The sequence below is a fragment of the Ammospiza nelsoni genome, chromosome 3 (genome assembly GCF_027579445.1).
Source record: "Ammospiza nelsoni isolate bAmmNel1 chromosome 3, bAmmNel1.pri, whole genome shotgun sequence".
Classification (NCBI taxonomy): domain Eukaryota; kingdom Metazoa; phylum Chordata; class Aves; order Passeriformes; family Passerellidae; genus Ammospiza; species Ammospiza nelsoni.
Genome location: NC_080635.1, coordinates 37,642,446 through 37,662,604, shown reverse-complemented (window position 1 = coordinate 37,662,604; position 20,159 = coordinate 37,642,446). Strand labels below are relative to the sequence as shown.

At 37.6% G+C, this 20,159-nt stretch overlaps 1 protein-coding gene across 1 annotated transcript in view; it reads right to left on the bottom strand.

Moving 5' to 3' along the window:
• MAP3K4 (mitogen-activated protein kinase kinase kinase 4) overlaps nucleotides 1-20,159 on the bottom strand; it is a 63,096-nt gene that overhangs the window by 11,881 nt on the left and 31,056 nt on the right. The window contains exons 11-21 of the mRNA XM_059469049.1: nucleotides 19,540-19,689; nucleotides 18,398-18,559; nucleotides 15,849-15,982; nucleotides 14,190-14,268; nucleotides 12,064-12,142; nucleotides 9,784-9,880; nucleotides 8,779-8,895; nucleotides 5,018-5,118; nucleotides 3,856-3,936; nucleotides 2,163-2,354; nucleotides 1,453-1,523 (exon numbers count right to left, since the gene is read on the bottom strand). Of these exons, the coding sequence (XP_059325032.1) occupies nucleotides 1,453-1,523; nucleotides 2,163-2,354; nucleotides 3,856-3,936; nucleotides 5,018-5,118; nucleotides 8,779-8,895; nucleotides 9,784-9,880; nucleotides 12,064-12,142; nucleotides 14,190-14,268; nucleotides 15,849-15,982; nucleotides 18,398-18,559; nucleotides 19,540-19,689 (1,263 nt within the window). The remainder of the gene's footprint in view (nucleotides 1-1,452; nucleotides 1,524-2,162; nucleotides 2,355-3,855; nucleotides 3,937-5,017; nucleotides 5,119-8,778; nucleotides 8,896-9,783; nucleotides 9,881-12,063; nucleotides 12,143-14,189; nucleotides 14,269-15,848; nucleotides 15,983-18,397; nucleotides 18,560-19,539; nucleotides 19,690-20,159) is intronic.

Below are 20,159 nucleotides of genomic sequence, written 5' to 3'. Positions count from 1 at the left end.
CCAAATTATTCTTAAAGAAATCCAGAAAAGCCTTTTATTTGGAAGTTGCAAACAGTTTTCATTCAAGCCTAGTTGTTGGAGAATTCTGCTCAGAAATGGCCTTAAAGGCAGCTGTGAGTAGCAAATTCTCACAGCCTGTTTCTGTAAACAGCTAAGTTCTCAAGCCTGTCTTCAATAACATGGAGGCCTTGAGAACTTTCATAACAGGGTGAGAAAATAAATCTTGGTTTCAATAACAAACCACAGGTATTGAAAACAAAAGGAGGGGTTAGTGTTTGCTCTGTAGCCGATCGGGAGCTCGAGTTTTGCAATATGTATGAGCCTAATTAACACAGTTATAAAAACCTGCATTTTGGATCAATAAAATGGAGCTCGATGCTGATCAACAAAGATGGGTTGTCTCCCTTCACTTCAATACCTAGTGAAACAAACATTTCTCAAAGATCTATTTATGAGCTTACTTCAGCTTCTGCTAAAGAGCACACACATGTTGATCTGTAAAGAGCACCTGCACCTAGAAAGCAACTTTGAATTACAGAAACAGAGTGCAGCTGATGGGGAGGAAAAATGTTATTTCATCAGGAGAAAAAAAAAACAGCAACAAAATCTCAAGTGTTGGTATTAGTCAGTGACAAGAGTATGGTACAAGAAGTTAACCACAAGCCCAGTCATGCTTTTCCACACCTTGGAGGTGACACACATACTGTGTGTGTGTGTGTGTGTGTGTGTGTGTGTGTAAGCAGTGGCTCATGAAATGTAACTGCTGCAACATCCAGTGGTTGCCACAGTAACTGCTGTGAACCCTTAATGTTTGCAGTTGTCTAAAGATGTAGAAATGCATTAAAATGAAACAATAATTTAAAAGAAAAACAACCACAAGGTGTTGTAGGGGAAACAGATCTCTATGCCTACACAGCTTTACTTACTTCTATCCTGAAAACTAGACTTTCTGTACCCACAGGTTAGTCAGCAGTTTTGTGACTCAACCTAGCTCACACTATGGGAGAAGCTGAAAAACATCTGATGTCACACTTCCTATCTATTGCTCTAAGGAATGAAGAAAAAAGTAATAAAAGATGAGAGGAAACAGTGCAAAGTAAAATATAAATTTGTGTAGAGTCTTCACTAATCTTTCAAAATTATTTAAAATCTCTCAATGGAAGTTCACATATATTAAGGATTCGTTTAAATTCACAAAGTATCCTATGAGATCAGTAGAAAAAAAAATTATCCATTTTACATATGTTTAAATTAAAAGTTATAAACTGAAAAGCAACTTGAGGAAAAGGTGCTAACAGCAGCTGTGGCTACATGAAGAAACAATTTGTCTTCCCATCCTTTCCCCGTTAGCTAACAGCAGTGTGCAGAAACCCTCGATGCCTCCTACATCACCCACATTTGGTTTAGGAAAAAAACAAGGGCAGCAGTGATTCTTGTATTCACAGTACTCACTTCCTTCATAGCCATCAGCTCTCCAGTGTCAACACTGATGCAAGTATAGACCTTCCCATACTGGCCTTCACCTGCAAAGTCAGGGTAAGGAAAATTCAGTACATTGCCTTCAACAAGCAACAGGTACACCAACTGCAATGAGGAAACATTACTGCTTTTCATCTTTTTTTTAATTTACTACTCCAAGTAGATTTTAACTGCAACAATACCACACTCATAGCCCTGAATTCAAGCTGAATGAAAGTAAAAACATTAATCAACTAACCTGAAAGAAAACTTCTCAAGAACAAGTATTTTCTCCAAAAATCCCAAACCAGAGAGTAAAATATGATCATACAAGGGAAACAATAAAATTGGTGAATTAAATCTCAGAGTTCCAACTAATTTCCATTTATATTTCTGGTGATTCCAAATGTAGAACTTGAACATTTTATAGGTTTAAACACACACAGGTAACACAAGATCATACCTAAGTAATAGTCCTAACCAAGTCCTTCTTGTTTCCTGTTATTTGACCAATAAAACGTCAGTGACCTTCTACATTAAGAAAATCCTACCCACAACAGTATTTTGTACTTTAACATTTTGATTTCAATAAAGCTGACAATACCTATGCAGAGACCTAAGATTTTTAAACACAGTCTTTGATTTCCCTCAAAAATATGAAGTTTGGTATTTTAACTAGATAAATGGAAGTATCAAGAACATACCAATTTTGTTTCCTCTCTGCCACTTGAAAGTCACTTTTCTCAAACCCACGTGCATAACATTATCATAAGATTTCGGTGTGTCACAAACTTGGCCAATGATGTTCTTCCTTCTCATCTCTCTGTATCTCCTTTCTTCAAATAACTGAACAGACTTTTGAACAGCTTCCATCGGGGCTTGCTTGGAGGCAGTGTCTAAAAAGAGTGATGAACAATTTCCTTGATTAAGAAATATTCACCATTATATTCTGTTATCTTTTGATATCACATGAAATACCCAGAGTTAAAAGAACACTATTTAGTGAGTTTAATTAAGATGTAGGAAAAGAATAAGACATTTTAACAATCACATATGAAACTATCACTTATGAATCACATACGAAACTAAGGTAAAATGAGAACAACTGTACTTTCCTAATCATCTCTTACTTGATTCAAAGAAATCACATTTATGAAACGCAACACACTTGTTTGCATTTGACCTGTAACTAACCTCTGATAGGGGAAATATGCTAGGGTCATAAAAGCACTAAGGAAAGAAGGATAGGTAAGGTTTTGTTCTTCAGACATAAGAGAGGTTTCTTGAAAGAGCCATGACATCTGTTATTTCAAAGATTTAGATGTATTAGAAACTCCAGCTCTCAAGTCTTATTATGAAACGGCATACTAGTGAGTGAGACCAAAGAGATCTCAGGGCAGTGTTAAGTTCATACCCTCCTAGTAAAGCACAAAAATGATACATCTGTCACTGCTGACACCAGTAGTCTAACCTGTTCCTGGCAGTCTCCAGAGGATGGAGATGATACTCCCAAACAATATATTCTACTCCCCTACCCACAGTTAATACTAGTTCTGCTATAGCAAATATGCCTTGCTGTAGTTTTCAATCAAAATATTTGTCTTATTCACAGTGGACAGTAAAACCAGTTCTCATTACAGTAGTCTTCTAGAAAATTTCAAGTTTTCCTTCATTCTTCTTTTTCAGTTTAAACAAACTGAAATTCATTCAATATTTATGTTCTGACTTCTAGATTTTAGAGTAAGAACTAGTAATTCTTCCTGTGTTCTGTGTAAGACACATAAGGAGACCAGTTTCCAACGTGACAGAAACGTTTTTCTCATGTTTCCTGGGGTGCTACCCTCACATTTATGTTTGCCACAACATATGCAAACAAGCTTCGTGTATCGACCCCTACAGTACAGGAGTGTCTGAAGTGATCAACTTACTTTCGGTTTCATGAAAATCAGTAATAAGACAGAGAGAAAGGAGACCCCCACAATAGCCTTAAATTTAGGAGACAGTGTGGGATCACACACTATTAGACATCCAAAATAGGAAAATCCCACACTGGGAAGAGATATTGGGAAGTGAGAAAGTGTTTCCTACTGTCATAACTGGGCACTGAATAGGGACTGCAAACTTCTGCAATTTCTATATAGTAATAAATGAACACAGTTTTGTAGAACACTGGTACTACCTTTCAGAAACTGAAAAGAATTAACTTTTATAAAGTTTAATTACTCCTACCTTGTGACTTTGTTAGCAATATCCCATACCTGCAATCAGGTTTTTTTTTTTTCCTCCTTCTTATGTATAAAGCTGTGAAAGCCTCTTCACAATCCACAATAAAATCCAACCTTTCAGTAGAGCACTGGTCTAACAGACATTGCATTACAGGGATTCCTAAACACCTACCTTTGGTCTGGTTGATCAACGTTCTGAGCTCCCAACTCCGCCGGGATGAACCACTGGAATCTCCTTTTGGATACAATGGCTCTAGAGAAATAACAGTGTGAGCACAAAAGTAGCTTTACCTCATATTAAAGATAATGCCATTATTTTCAGCAGAAGCTGAAAATTAGTCCTACATATAGGACTAATAACCCTTCATGTATAGCAATGCATGCTCTTGAAATCAAACTGACTTCTCTTCAGAAAACAAATTTCAAACAGAATTTCATTTGTATAGAAACAGAGATCTCCTTCCACAACTTAGAGAAGCACTTCAAGCCAGGGCACTCAGAATCAAACGTGCAACATATCTGTAGGAAAACAATTTTCTAAGGTTCCTTACAATAACATTTGTATTCATTCCAACCTAAGCTACCTTCCTTTTCATATATATACCAAAAAAAAAGGAATAAGCATGAGGCAGACAGTATTTTCAACATTTGCTTAAAAACTAACAAAGATGAAAAAAATCTCCCACATCTTTTAATATAATTTTTTAAGGCATTTCTCTGTATGAAATCCAGCGTGGATGACCACAATATCAACTCTATTTTGCTTCAGATTTTGTACTTCCTTTCAATTTGCACAATCAATCTTTCAATGTACTTGTTGCAATAAATACCACATATTCAGGGGCTAGGAAAACCTGACAGAGAAGCCCTGATCAGGACATCAAGTCACACATCCTGACCCTTCTTCCAGGATTCAAACAACAGCAAGTATTTGTAATACTGCAGAAAAGAACTGGACAGAAAACACTTCACTGTCCTGATGGATCCAGTTCAAACCTCATTAACAGTGTTTTGAAATTTACTATCAAATGGGGTATATAATTCAGAAATCATATTACTAATTTAATTTTGAACATTGGAACTCTGTAAAGCATCAGGAAATCCCTTTAGATACAATTCAGAAACAATATGAATGGCAAGAGAATAATGGATATATCGAGAACAAAAGGATTTCCTCTGACCATATAAGCCCACAAGTTAAAAATCTAAGATTTCTGAATGCGATGAGGTGAAAAAAATTTTTAGAAAGGGTAAGAGCTGGGAACAGAGAGAAATATGTTAATGACATAAAGCATCTGCACATGTAGGTCACAATTTGTTACTGTGACAATCACCTTCTCGCTCTTCAGTAGGACTGGAGTGACGACTAAGGGATCTGAACTGCAACTCAGCTGCTATTGAAGCAAGTCGATCATTTTCAGGGACACTGGAACCCCTGTTAAAAAGAGTCATCATACTAATTAACATGTCATTAGTGTTTATTTAATGCAATGCTAATTTAACTGCAGTTTTTAAGAGATGGAACCTCTGAAGCCTAGGATATGAACCATGAAAGCAACATGAAAGAAAAACTGATGCCAAAAGGTAAAAAGAAAACCCTCTCTATGGTTTTTCCCTCAAATGAAGACTTTTTAGATTATTTTAGTTATGCTGCTCTATGAAAAAGCCCTAAGCTTCCAAAGCATAAACTTCAAACTGTTTTTTGCCTGTAGCAACAGAATCCATTTTCATGACTTGTAACCTACAACTAAGAACAGCTGCTGCAGGATGCAGCTTGTGCCAGGGGTGGATATCCAATCAGAAGTGATTCAGCTGGGTGATAATGTGAGCCACATCATCAGATTAAATGTAGTAACTGATTCAAATGTGCCTCGTGCACTGCAAGTACAGTCATAGTCCACAGTCATTAAGTCAGAACCAATGGAAAGAAACATAAGCTGGCTGACAGGAAGGACACTGTTAAATGACAGAAGCCTGATCACTTAGAGGCCCCAGTTCTTCCAAACAGCACAGAGTGGAATCAGATGCCTCAGAGTAAAAACCAGATGAACAAGAAGGCTGAACAGAAAGGAAAACAATATTAAGAGAAACAAGACTTTAATTCTTAGGTCTTCAGCTACCTTCCTCCAGCCCCAGACAAAAATTAGTTCACTCATTTTAGAGCCATAAATTCTTTGCAGAAGTCTCTCTACCCTTTTGGAAAAGGTTCCCCTTCAATTTTTAAAGTTTGATGGGGAAGAATTGTGACTGATGTCTCCCTAAACATACTATGTTAGAGGTATGAGCTAAACGTTACTGAAAAGTGGACAACATTGTTAAATCTTTCACTGAAAGCTAACAACTACAAAAAGATGAAAGATACTTTGCATGACAAGGTCCACACATACCTATGAGAGGACTACCAGTCCTATGGTTGTTTCCAAATTGTATCTGAGTATTATCTAAAAATAGTTTAAAAAAAACCAAAAATAACAGAAAAACACTGCTTCAACCTTGAGAACAGAAGTCAAAACCACAGACAAACTATTCCCATGCAAATGTTCTCCATACAATGTTTGTTTGCTTTGCACTTCCTTCTTCTGCCCAACCAGATATTATAAGTTTGAGCAGGAACTGAAACTAAACTAGTGAAAATCCTCATTATTCTTCAGGAAGTTGAGGTATTAATGAGAAAGAAGGCTAAGGTGGTTCTCAGCATATACACAGCACTGACTCCTGATGCATAAAATGCTTAAAAACAAGCAAAGCTACATTAGTTCTAAAATGAAGCAGAAGCTGAAAGGCCTAAGCACCACAGCTTCGAATGCAGGTGCCTAAACCCCATTTCAGGCCCATCTTAGGCACCCACACCTTTTATTGATCCAGAAAGTCTGTATGCATATTATTAGGCAAAAATTATAGTAAAAGAGAAGAATGCTAGATAATTTTTGGCTCCAGCCCTGGATAAATAACAAAATGATGAATAATAACCACAGTTAGCTCAAAAACTGACCATCTAAAAAGATTATAAACATAAACCTACCATAAATGTATAAATACCAGAAAGTTCAATGTAAACAACCAGGTATTAGTGCTTTGGATTTTAATTTCTAGTTCTACTATAATATTGGTTTTTGTTTAAAAAAAACTTCACAAGAACTATGGTGGCATTTGTGCACTATGCACTGCCTAGTACAATTGATTTACCAAGTTCCTACATTCAACTTTTCACAGATATTTAATGCTTATAATCATGTCTTAACTGTCTAAAGAGTTTCTGGAAAGTGTCCAAAGCTTCTGTCTTTGTGCTATTTCAGCACTGGACTCCACACTTTGCCAAACCATAAAACATTTCGTTGATCCAAAGGATTCCATTTCTCTTTTGGAGCACAAATAAACGAAATTCATAATTAAGACCACAATGCATCAAAGTTTGCAACTTTCTTTTAACTATACTAAAACAAAACAAAAAAAAAACTGTAGAAATATATTACATTGCAGTATTTTGCTTTCTTCAATAAACAGAACCCCAAAAAAAAACCCAGCAGCCTTCAGAACTCTGTCTCTGCTTTCATAAATTTTTTCTTCAAATGATTCCTAGCTCATACAGAGTATTAAACGCTACTTAAAAATCTAGAACAGTGCGTTAAAAAAACAAGATTATGGGATATTTTATGAAAAACCCTCAGAAAAATGGTTTCAGAAAAAACGCTGAGAACTCTAGGAAAAATACAAGTCTTTGAAAAACACTAATTACCCATCCCACTGTCGGCTTATAAAGCTGCCAGAACCTCTTAGTGAATATTTTCTAGCATGTTACTTACTTGAAAGGGCTATTCCAATGCTGCAGACTACTGCCTACTCTGTCTTTCTCATGAGGGGGCTTAAAACAGAAGCATAAAGGATAAATAATGTCTATGTCTGAATGGCAAAAATTTCAAGACTTTGAACCAAAAAAAAAGGCCTAGATTCATAAGCTATACATCTGGAGGCTACTGTAAAAGGTGCAAGGCACATCTTGCAATAAAAATAAAAATCTTGCTGAACAGATTGTATATAAACTGTTTTATTTACTTCCCTTTTAACAGCTTAATGCATGCCTGTGCGATGCATCTGATAACAAATCAAACTATGATGGTCTGCTGGCTCACAACCAGAAATTATTACAAAACAATTCATAATCAAGTTATATCCAAGTTTGCTTTGGCCACTATCAATCTATTGTTCCTTCATCACCTCTTTTTTTCTCTACCAGCTTTGTGATGTAGTTAGATGTGTGTATCCATTCATATGAATTTCTATCCCAAAGCACTTTCAGTAATCTGCAGTAGAAATAAGAATCTAAAAACCTATTTTTAAACCCTAAGATAACATCACTGTGTTAAGAGGAGGCTTTTCACAGTCAAGGGTGCACGGGAAAACAAAGGTAAATAAAGTTGGGAGATATGTCAGTGGTCTGACTTGTAATATGAGAAGAAATACCAACAGTCTGAAATTATAGCAGCCAAATGAAACATCAAAAAACAAGAAAGAAACTAACATAGGTCTGTCAAAAAAATGTAGCAACAGAATCAAAAGAATATTGTGATGATACAGAAGTAATATTCTGTTACTTATAGAAAAGTAATTTCTATAATATCCTGATACAAGAATAGTTTCTTTCATATTAAGTTTATTCTGCACCATCCTATGAAACCAAAGGAGTAGCAGGAAATTATTTTTAAAAATCCTCATGGTGTTTAATTTTGCACTACACAATGTTTCAAAATACTTCTATGATTCTAAGTGTTAGTTATCAGTACTATTTACTGAAGTTATACCAATGAACTGACTGGCATATATTCATTGCACGGACATTTTACTGAGCAAATCTGTAATCTACCTCAGAACTGCATGCTTTAACGACCACATGTTCAGGCTTTTTGAATCTTTTTGAATGCAAGTGGTCTCATCATCGATTTCCGACACGTGACTTTGCCCAAGTGGAACATGAATGAAGGAGGCAGTGGAAGAGACGATGGAGGGAAGGTGCAAAGGATCTATTAGGATGCATGTGGGAGCAGTTATGTGGGTGATGCAGGGAGGATGAGTGTGCTACAGCATGGAGTGCAGCTACCTGGTCTCATTGGCACTGCTGAGAGCTTTGGGCTGGGCTGAGTCGCTGCCCACGGGGGCGGGGCGACTCACAGCAACACTGCCATGGCTCCGCGCATCGCAAGGGACGCTCCGCGTGCTGTGGCAAGAAGAAAAACTTCAGGAAATAGTTAAAAAATGAATGTATGGAGCTGAAAGTTTGTTTTAGAAACAAAATATTGAAGTGCGTATAATGATGCCTGATTTCAGTAGTTTTTCAATTGCATAAAGATTTTTATGTGGAATAGCTCTGGGTCTCGAAAGATTGTGGCTGCCAATGTATACAATAATAACAATCCTCAAAATAAAAATCTTCTAATCTTTAGAATACTACTAGTTTCTGCCAAAGCTAAGTGGCTTCTGAAAAAAAAGTCAATTGTAGAGTTTCTCACTGTCATCATATTCTTGGAAAATAGGGCCCTCTGTGTAAAATAAGGCATGGTGATGTTTATTTCGACATTTTTTAAAACTGTTTTTGCAATAATTCTCATGTCAACTATTTCAAAGGCAGGAGAAAAGATCCACTGTTTTAAGCATATTCACAGTGGGTTGGTAATGATGCAGAAATGCCACCATATCTCAGAATGCTATATTTTTATGTTCCATGTATGTAAATTCCAGAAAGCACTGCCACAGGAACTTGAGCAGGCATTCAAAGTGTGGAAGGAAATAAAAGTATTGTTGATGAGCAGTTTTCACTGAATTAAAGCTCTTTACGTTGAAACACTGGTTTCAGGAAAGATAAAGGGGATAAGAATGACTTCAAAGTGAGAACCCATGCACCAACAGAAAGGGGGGTGGCCAAGCAGCAAGAAAAGGAAACTTGTATTGTCCTTAAAAGCACATCAATAAATTCTGGACCACATATATGCTGATTTTTTCTATCTGCTTTGCCCCCAAAGGGAAAGAAAAGGTATTCCACTTACTGACATTCAGCATAGCCAAGAGAGGATAAAACAGTTTAAAATGCTGTACTAATGCTCAATACCTGAAGCCTTCAGGTGTGGGGATGATGAGATGAGGGTTTGGTGGATCACTATGGCACCGAGGCACTTTTACAGGACGGGGACTGTTTCGATGAACAGCTGCAAACATAAAAACAGATCACGTTTACTCAGATGCCAGAAAAACTCTCTTAAGGGCCATTTCAAGACACAAAATTAAAACAAATTCCTATTTACAGAGTTAAGTGTGAACATATTTTCTTATCCTTTGATAAAAATACATATTATTCCAACTTTGAATAAATCAATCATAGGTATTAATACTTTTCATATTTTTGTATTACTTAACTCATCCATAAAATAATGAAAATTCTACAGATCGCCAAAAACTAGCAATTAGAAAATGTGTACATACTTCATAAAAACTTCATTGATTCTACTTCACAAATTAATCTTATTGCAAAATAAATATTAACCAAATAATAATTAGCAAAGAGCAATATTATGTTCCTTTCCATAAGAATTAAGCTTCCTCAGACAATAATATAAAGCAAATTAGGCTGTGGAAAAAACCCACATATGATAGTTTTATCCAAACTAATGCCCCTTTGACAGTGTGCCTCAAGGAAGTGGTACGAATGGACAGTACAAAACCCAAATGGGTAGTCACTATTTTTATGCCTAACTAATTCAGTGCCTCCAAGAGCAGTCTTCACCATCTGCCCCAACTCCTCCTTAAATAATAAGAAAAATACTGTGGCAGTCACATCTCAAGACAGCTGGTTGCCCACCAAACCATGACTCAGTACTTTGTGCCGGGCCAGGTTCCTCTCAGGGAGCTACATTTCTGCCTTGTTTGCACTACTAGGGCAAGCAAAGATGGCAGAGCTGGATGTTGGTTGTCCTGCTGTAACTGGCAAATACACCAGCAGGAGACCCAGAAGGCAGCTCCTGCCCCACCCAGGTACACATCAGCTGTTTCACAAAGCAAAAAGACAGGATAAAACACCAGGAGATACACAGCTATGTGTCTAGAGGCAGCAACATGAACACAACTGGATTCTCAGCTTTGGGAAAAGGAGTAAAGACCACAGAGGGTTTAAGTCCTTCAAAGTGGTAAGCAAATATAACTAGGAAGTCTTCTTTTTCTTCTAATCAGGAGATAGGAGTGGGTATCTGCAGTATCTGCAGCCAGGATACAGTCTATGTTAAATTTCACATGTATTAAAGTTTCAGACTGGTGTTGAAGTCTGCACCATTTATCTGTGTCACCTCCTCCCCATGTCTCTGAGACAAAAGCTGTCAAGCAATTTAGTTTGTGTGATCTACAGTAACATTTATAAGAGTTTCAATAATTTGGGATCATCATGCTGGTGATCTACCTAAAACAGGCCTCCCTCTCAACAGCACTACTGAATGTGAATGTACAGGCTTTAAATCACTGTACAGAATTTAGCTAAATTTGATTGTAGACTATGCTTCTTTGACTGACTTTCACTGCAAAAGGTTTGTCAGCTATAAGATTTTCTCATCAAAATGATATCAAAACAAGGTTTCCTGAAAAACTAGAAAACCTCCTCTGCTGGGGGCGGATTACCTTCCCCTCAAGTCTTTTATCATCAAACCCACCCAAGACGTGGGCACCAGGAGAAAGATATAAAAGATGACAAAGTATTTTGAAAAGTAAACGAGTCAACAGAGTTGAGAAGAGAAAGACAGAAATAGTGCTGAGAAAGAGACGGGTAAAAGGCACACACAACAGGCAAAACATTATTTTCTCAAGATGCATCATCAAATATGTTGATTTCACTCTAATGATATCAACACATATCTATAAAAATGTATTTTACATTATGCCATATTTTATAGCAGAGAACTGTTTTGCACAACTCCCATGTATAATGTATATCATGTGTACTTGACAATATAAAATCCATTAGAAGCAAAAACATCTGCAGTGCCAAAGTGTAAATAACTGCAGCATCACAATGAAAGCTTGGGAGAGGGAGCTGTAACTGCCTTCTTAAAGTTAAAATCATTTCTTTACCCAAGCTTTAAACAACACAGCCCCTTCCTATAAGATCTGCAGGACTTCACAGGAAGGATAAAATGAGAGGAAAGAATCTGTAAAGCTTTGAAATTTCTTGGGTTAAACTACCACATATTTACACTTTATCAAGGAATAATGGTTTCACATCAACAATCACAAATAGATTGAAAATACTTTTATTGGCATTTCTCGCATTTTAAAAGCACTTTACAATCAAAATTCTGTAACAGCAGCAGCAAAGCTCCAGAACAAATGCCAGTAACTTCTGCCTTACCAAGGTACAAACCTGTAACAGGACTGTGAGGTTTTCCAATAACATGGCCAATGCACTCATTCATCAGAGCTTGTAAACTCTAGGAAAGGCAAACATAAAAAGTTGTGATGTTTTGTTACAAGAAGGTTAATGGTCATATGACAAAGCTCACAGTAAGAAAATTACATTGTTCAAGTGTGTATGCAATCTGTCAGATAAGCACCCCTATATTCTACCTATTCTATTAAACTTCTGGATCCACATTAGTATTTTGACTTAACTGATTTTTTTAAAGCTAGAAGTTTTGGCTTTCTCTTGTCTTTTGTCCTTGTCAAAAGTACATAACTAGTACCATACCATAAAGAATATTTCAAAATATAAAGGTATTGGAACTTAACGTTCATTGTTAATATAATTAAAATCACATTTCCTGAAAAAAACCAATCTTTTCTGCTGTAACAATCTTTTCTGCTCTCCCCCTCCACATCCCAAGAAGAAACCCAAAAAAACTGAGTGAGAATATGATGGCCTGAATCTCAAGATGAAGTTCTGTTAAAACAAAAAATATTAAGCCCTGCATATTAAAAGAAATGCACTTTCCTTATCTACCCATGAAGCTATCAAAACTTTCATGAAAGGGATTTTAAAAGTTAAAATCACTGAACTGGGCCTCAGACAATCTGAGACAAATTATTAGGTGTACTATTCAATGGGTATGTAATGCTGGACAAGTTGTCAAATCTTCCTGTGGTTCAATTTACTGGCCAGAACAGCAGGAATATAATGCATCCTCACAAAGTAGTAAAATTATGTTCTTTGGTAAAGCTGCTGTGAAGGTCATTTCTATTTGCCAGTTCACTCAGTGTAAATAAATTTTTTTCCAGAAATTAAAAAACTTAGTGAAGACCAGGAACCTCAAGGACTAAGAAAAAACACAATTATAAAACTAAAGAATCACTGAGTTTGAGACTGGCATATTTTACCAACACAGACTGAGCTAGAATTTCATTTTGAAATGTAGAGCTCTAAATATAGACCATCATTCTTCCATGACATGATGTAGTATCTGAGAGATCAAGATTGACATTGCCATTTCTAGGTAAAATACTATGACCAGTGCTATACAGATTAATCAAAGTGGCTTCAAGTGATGATCTCCAAAACTGAAATCCAGTTTAAGAAAGAAAAAAAAGTTCAAAAACGCAGTTAAGGTTTTGGGCTTCCCCCTTTTTTCCCCCCTCATTTGCTCAAAGTCTGTTTCAGAAATTCTGTCAAAGCAGAAGAACTTAAGGGGCTACTTCCTAAAGCCAAGTATCAGTGTATTCCAAATACCAGCTTAACTCTGTCATCAAGGCAGACAACCCTTCCCAGCAAGGCAAACTAACAGGAGTAACACATAATTTACTAGAGAGCTCCTGATAAAAATACATGTGAAAAAAGTTTAAACCATGTATTTTCTGGATTATGCAAGATTAAAGTGGTTGGCATTTCATAACACATCTTGAAATAAGTAAAAATCAAGAGGTGCTAACACTCACATTCTGCTGTTTTGTGGCAACTGTGCTTTCACTTCTCTGTAGTATTGTACCAAGATGAGAAATAAATTCTCAGAACAGGAAAAGGAGGAAAGCAGAGTAGACAAAAAAGCCAGCTCTAGTCTACTGGAGTTTTTTCATAATAAAAACAAAAGAAAGATGTTCTAAAGTCTTTTTCATGTTGGAACTACTTGAAAATTAACAAATCTTTAAATGACAGAGATTTTGTATTCATATCCATAGATGAACTCTGGGTGTTAGTTAGCCTCAGAAGCTTAAATTTAGAAATTGATTATCATAGCCACAAATCTCTGTAGAAAGCTGCTGTCAAGTATTCAAGATCCAAGATAAGGTGGCCTCCCAAGACAGTACTAGCAGTACTTGCAACTTGCCAGCAAACTGAAACCATTACTGGCAATGGTCACAAATCTATTCTTTTCAGAATCTAACAAACAGGAGAGATAGCAGCATCAACAGTGATATACAACAGCAATTGTTTCAGAACTGCATCTGTGTTCAGATGTTGTTTTATAAAAAGTATCCATGCAAAAGATATACTGATAGCTTCACAAGCATTTATAAATAAACACCAGCAGAAAAACTTATCCATACCAAGAAGTCATCTTCTGGGAGAGCTGAAATAAATGCTGGCTCAATGGCTTGAAGAAAATCAAAACCTTGAGTTGCCCATCTATGTAAAAGAGAAAGACAGAAAATGAAATGGTCTTTGGCCAAAGCCATCATTAAAAGTTTCAATTACGTCCAAGAACAGTAAATAACAGCTGATTATTTTTTCTCTGCAAAATATGATAAAATCCTCATTAAAAAACAGACTAATATATAAAATTTAAAAATGTTACCTTTTATCCAGTTCTATTCGGATGAAGGCTGATTTTAGCAAAGACACCGCCAAATAAGGTGAGCAGGCCATGCTATGTATCTACACCCATAACATCCTACCTTCCAAACAGTATCACCAACTCAACCATCATTTGTTTCAGAGCAACAAGCCAAACCACTGCAATCCCTGCCTGAAGTCTCCTTTCTGATATAAGGCTGAAAGGACACTTAAGATTTTATGACTATCTGATTAGTAATGACTGGGCATCAGTGGTTTCATGCCCTAGAGTGGCAAAGTAGAGTAAGTAATTTGGCTGGAATGAGTTGTGTCCTCAGCCACCTGCTGTCCCCCACTGCCTCCCTCTTTGACCTACTTGAACTAGCAGCTGCAACCTACAAAACACAAATAGAATCACAGGATATCCTGAGTTGGAAGAGGCACACAGAGATCATCAGAATTGACCTTCTGACTCCACAAAGGGCTACACAGAAGTTAAGAGCACAGTCCAAATGGTTCTTGAACACCAGAAGGCATGGGGTCACAACCATTTCTCTGGGGAGCTTTTCCCAGCACTTGACCACCTCTCAGTGAAGAACTTTTTCCTCATACCAATCCAAAACTCCTCAAATGCAGGTTTTAAGCCATTTTTAAGCTATATTCTCTTGTACAGTCACCAGAGAGAAGACATAAAGAAGTTGCAGATAGCAACTCATTTTCCTCTTCCTTTAGCTGAGCAAACCTAGCATCCTTAATTACTCCTCATTACATCTTGTCCTTTAGTCCTTTCATCATCTTCACTGACCTTCCTGCTGCAGTATTTTTACGTCCTTCTTAGATTATGGAGCCCAAAAGTGCACAGAGTACTCGAGGTGAGGCTGCACCAATGCTAAACACAGTGGTGGAATCACTCCAGCTCCAGCTGATTAGATCTGTTGTGCCTAAGGCATCCCAGGACACAGTTGGCCCCTTTCACCACCTGGGCACATCACTGACTCAAAGCTTACAATCAACAAGAACCCCAAGTCCCTTTCTGAATGGCTGCTCTCCAATCTCTTGGCCTCTATCTATATGGATACTCAGAGTTACAGCACCACAGGTGCAAAATCTGGCACTTGCCCTTGTCAATTTTGTAAGGTTGGTTATTGCCCAGCCCTCGTAATCTATCAAGTTTTCTCTGTACAATCTCTGTGCCCTTGAGGGAATTAATGTCTTCTCCTAATTTAGCATGGCAAACTTATTTAGTATGTACACAACTCCTGTCTCCAGGTCACTGATAAAAACATTGAAAAAAACTGGCCCTAAAACTGAGCCCTGAGGAACACTCTAGTGACTGGCCACCAGCCACATGTCACTTCATTTACTCCAATTTTTTGAGTCCAACCCTTCAGCTCTACCAACAACTACCATGGCAGTAACAAGTTGGCTGTTACCTGGGTCGAGTGCCCCGGCCACTCTCACACTTTGTTAGCACATAATTCATCCATTTTCTGGCAAAGTTGATGTATTTGTCTCCAATTTTCTGCCTGAATTCTCCAGACATCAGACGAACAACTTCTTTATGGTACTGTAAGAAACTAAAGATTACTTTTCACATTTTAATAAGAAGAACAATATCCACTGGAGTATTTGCAAGCTAACAAAATTCTACAGTATGATAACAGTCACATCCTATTCTTAGACAAAATTATTTTATGCAAGTAGTTGCCTACTTATAGACAAAAAATAATCAAGAAAAGTATGATACAAAATATGATACAGTGAGAGGCAGTTCTGAGCCACACTGCCCTCTTCTGTGTGCATCAGGCACATGCTGATGTTTAACAGTGTACACATCATTGAAGAAACATCCTACAGAAACACTTGGTTCTGTAACCAGAGATTGAACTGCAAAGTAGTGTTTATTTTTAGTTATATTGCAGTAACATTAGGAGATTAAGAAGTTATCTATGAGCATTTAAAAATCAAGCAAATATCAGCTATTTCTTACAAGAGTATCCTAGAAGTACATAAGGATATGACACAATCCTTAAAAATTTTTAAAAGCTCAGAGGAATCAATTAATAAAACAGTTAAAACATCTGAACACAACATTTTGAATGCCTGCACTTTAATGCAAGCACTCAAAAGCTTGTACTGCATCAAAGAACCACCACAAACTCTGAAGAAATGTCTCATGTTACAGTATTATGCTATTCTAGGCTGAAAAACAGTGAGAAGCTAAGTTACACCACAGGGTGGTGGGGTGATCATCCTTGGAAGTACTATAAAAAATGAGTAAATGTGGCTCTTTGTGATATGGTTTAGTGAGCACATTGGCACTCACTTGAAGGTTGGACCTGCTCTTGGAGGTCTTTTCCAACCTTAATGATTCCGATATCATCTAAAATGCTGCCAAGCAGCAGAGCTTACAAGACTATACCTGAAATCATTAAGTTCTTAAAAGATTTTTAAGATTTCCAGACATTGCTAATTTAACAGACTTATCAGATTCATCTGTTACTTTTCAATTATTCTCAAGCAAAATTTCTGAGGTGACTTTTTATGACGTCCTGCTAAAACTGGTAAGTCACAGTTCACTAGAAATTATCAAATGTGAGGCCAATCCACATGAAGGACTGCAAGGAGGATCCAGAAAACAACAGACCTGTCAGTCTGAAAGTTATAGATCATCTAGTACAGGACATCCAGGAGATTAGGATGCCAGCCAGCACAGGTTTGTAAAAAGCAGGTCCTACTTGACTGACCTGATCTCATTCTATGAGAAGGTGAGCCACTTAGTGGATCTGGGAAAGGTTGTGGATGTCATCTACTTATATTTTAGTAAAGCTTTTGACATTGTTTTCCACAGCATTCTTCTGCAGAACCTGGCTGCTCACAGAGGTTCACCTTTTGCTGTGTAAAACACTGGCAGGATGTCCAGGCCTAAGGAGCGGTGCTACACCCTGCTGGCAGCCAGCCACTACTGGGGCTCCCCAGAACTCAGTTTTGGGGACAGTCCTGTTTTATGTCCTTATCAATGATCTGGACCAGGGGATCAAGGGCACCCTCAGTCAATTCACAGGCAACACCAAGTTGAGTGGGAGTGTTGATCTGCTGGAGGGCAGAAGGCCCTGCAGAGGGATCTGGACAGGCTGGATTGCTGGACCAAAGCCAGTGGGGTGACATTCAACATGGCCAAATGCCAGGTCCTGCACTTGGGTCACAACAATCCCATGCAGCACTACAAGCTGGGAGAAGAGCGACTGCAAAGTTGCCTGGGGAACAAAGACTTGAGGGTGCTGGCCCACAACTGGCTGGACATGTTCCAGTGTGTGCCCAGGGGGCCAAGAAGGACAATGGCATCCTGGCCTGCATCAGCAATAGTGTGGCCAGCAGGACTGGGGCAGTGATGGTACTGGGCACTGCTGAGGTGGCACCTCAAATACTGAGTTGGGCCCCTCACTGCAAGAAAGACATTGAGGTGTTGGAGCAAGTCCAGGGAAGTGCAGCAAAGCTGGAGCTCAAGTCTTGTGAGGAGCAGCTCAGGGAGCTGGGATTGTCTGGCCTGGAGAAAAGGACGTTCAGGTGCAATCTTACTGTTTCTACAACTACGTGAAAGGAGGTTATAGTGAGGTGGGTGTCAGTCTCTTCTCTCAAGTAAGAAGTGTTAGGACAAGAGAAAACAGCCTTAAATTGAGGGGAGGTTTCAACTGGATATTAGGAACAATTTCTTCACTGGTAGAGTGGTCAGGCATTAGAACAGGCCACAGAAGGGGTTCAGTCTCCATCCCTGGAGTTATTTAAAAGATGTATAGATGCAGACATGGTTCAGTAGTAGACCTGGTGGGGGTGAGTTAACAGTTGGAATTGATTACACTAAAGGTCTTTTCCAACCTAAATAATTCAATAGTTCCATAAATTCTTTTATTTCCACAGTTATTAGTTACCTTATTTGCACCAATGCAAAACCAGAAACTTCAATTGGTTTTTGTTTCCTTACCTCAAACCCAAAATTATAACCCTGAATCATGGCTTCCCGGTAGTATTGCTGCAAAGTGGCAGATTCAGATTCATCAACTTCAGCATCAAACTCAGATGTGAACATGTGATCAACTCTATCAATGGCACTGCTTATCTTATTGCATAGCTGTAATGCATCATTCTGAGTAACAACAAAAAGGGATGGGGGGACAGCAAAATATTACTTAGTCTTGTCAACTGTAGAATATAAGGAAAACATGAATCTAACAATTACATTATTTTAAATGAAAAGGTACTATAATGCCACAAAAATTAATTCAGTCTTGAAAAAACAAACATTTTCCAGTAGCTGCATGAAGCAAGTCCTGTAATTAACTCAAGTATTATAATCAAGTTCTCTTGCATGTGATTAAAAACAAAGACAGCAAAAGAGTGAGCAGGGAAGCAACAAAAAAACCACAAAACAAACAAAAACATCCAACCAAAACCAGACAGACAAGAAAGCAGAAAATGAGTTCTACTATCTACAGCGTGATCAAGCCTTTGGTTCTATTTTCACCTTGGTATCTGGACACAGCCTCTATTGAATGCAGGGACTTGATATTGCCACTTAGAGCCCAACAAACAAACAAATAAACAAACCAAACCCATCCAAGAAAACACTCATCAAACAAAAGCAAAACAAACAAACACAAAACCACACCACACCCACAAAACAAGCAAAGAAAGATTTTAAAACCCACACCAAATTCAAAATAAAACAAACAGAGAGACTACCCACTTTTGCATATTCAAATATAGGAAGAAAAGCTGTCTGTTGCAAATAATTGATTTTGATAGAACTTGGTTTTAGAAAATCATACACTTTCTTTCAATTCAATATTGCTGCCACCCTGTTGCTATGGTATTTCATCTGCATTATGGACTTGTTTCCCCATTACCCAATGCAGAAATCATTACACCAATATAGCTCAAAAACACACAAGTCATTTGCAAAAACAGAGGGGAAATCGTACTGAAAGTAAAGTCCATAGAGGACTCCCACATAACTTACAATTGCAGAATATGCCATGAGATTTCCAATCAAATCTTCTTCCACTTTTTTACTTATACCGAGTAAAGCACCATCAGTTTTGATAACTAATTTCCAAACCGGCTTACCTTTAGCTGCTGTAGAGCTTTGGCAATGATTGGTTGGCTGGATGTCTGTTCCTGGTGCAGAGATATGAGCCCTTCAATAGAGTGCTGGAAAGCTTTTCTCTGACTCACAAGGTGGGCAGACTGAATGACTACAAGGAGGAGGTTATCAACCTAGAATACAAGACACCACTACTTCTTGTAAAGGAAATTCTCTCTGTAAAAATATATCAAATATCACCAGTTTCCAGTCAGTTATTTTTAAAATTCTAATATATGAAAGACCTCTAGTCACTATTCATTAAAATCTAAATTCACACAGTAAAGCTTGATGCTGGCAACTAAAACTCTCATCTAGTGGGCAGAGCTCCATTAGGGTAAATGCCATAGCAAGTTTTCATGGAAATAACAACCATCACATAAACAGAGGTTTTATCCAAGAAACATGGCATACTTAGAACAGAAGTCCACTACTGAACAGGGAAGAAAAGTATTTGCTCAAAATTTTAAAATTATCAATATATGATATGTTTTGGAAATCAGAGCTCTGATATCACACAAGCCTATAACAGCATACAGTCACAGAATGGTGCTGCCATACTAGAGTTCTGCTGATTTCAAACTACAGATAATGCACCTACAAC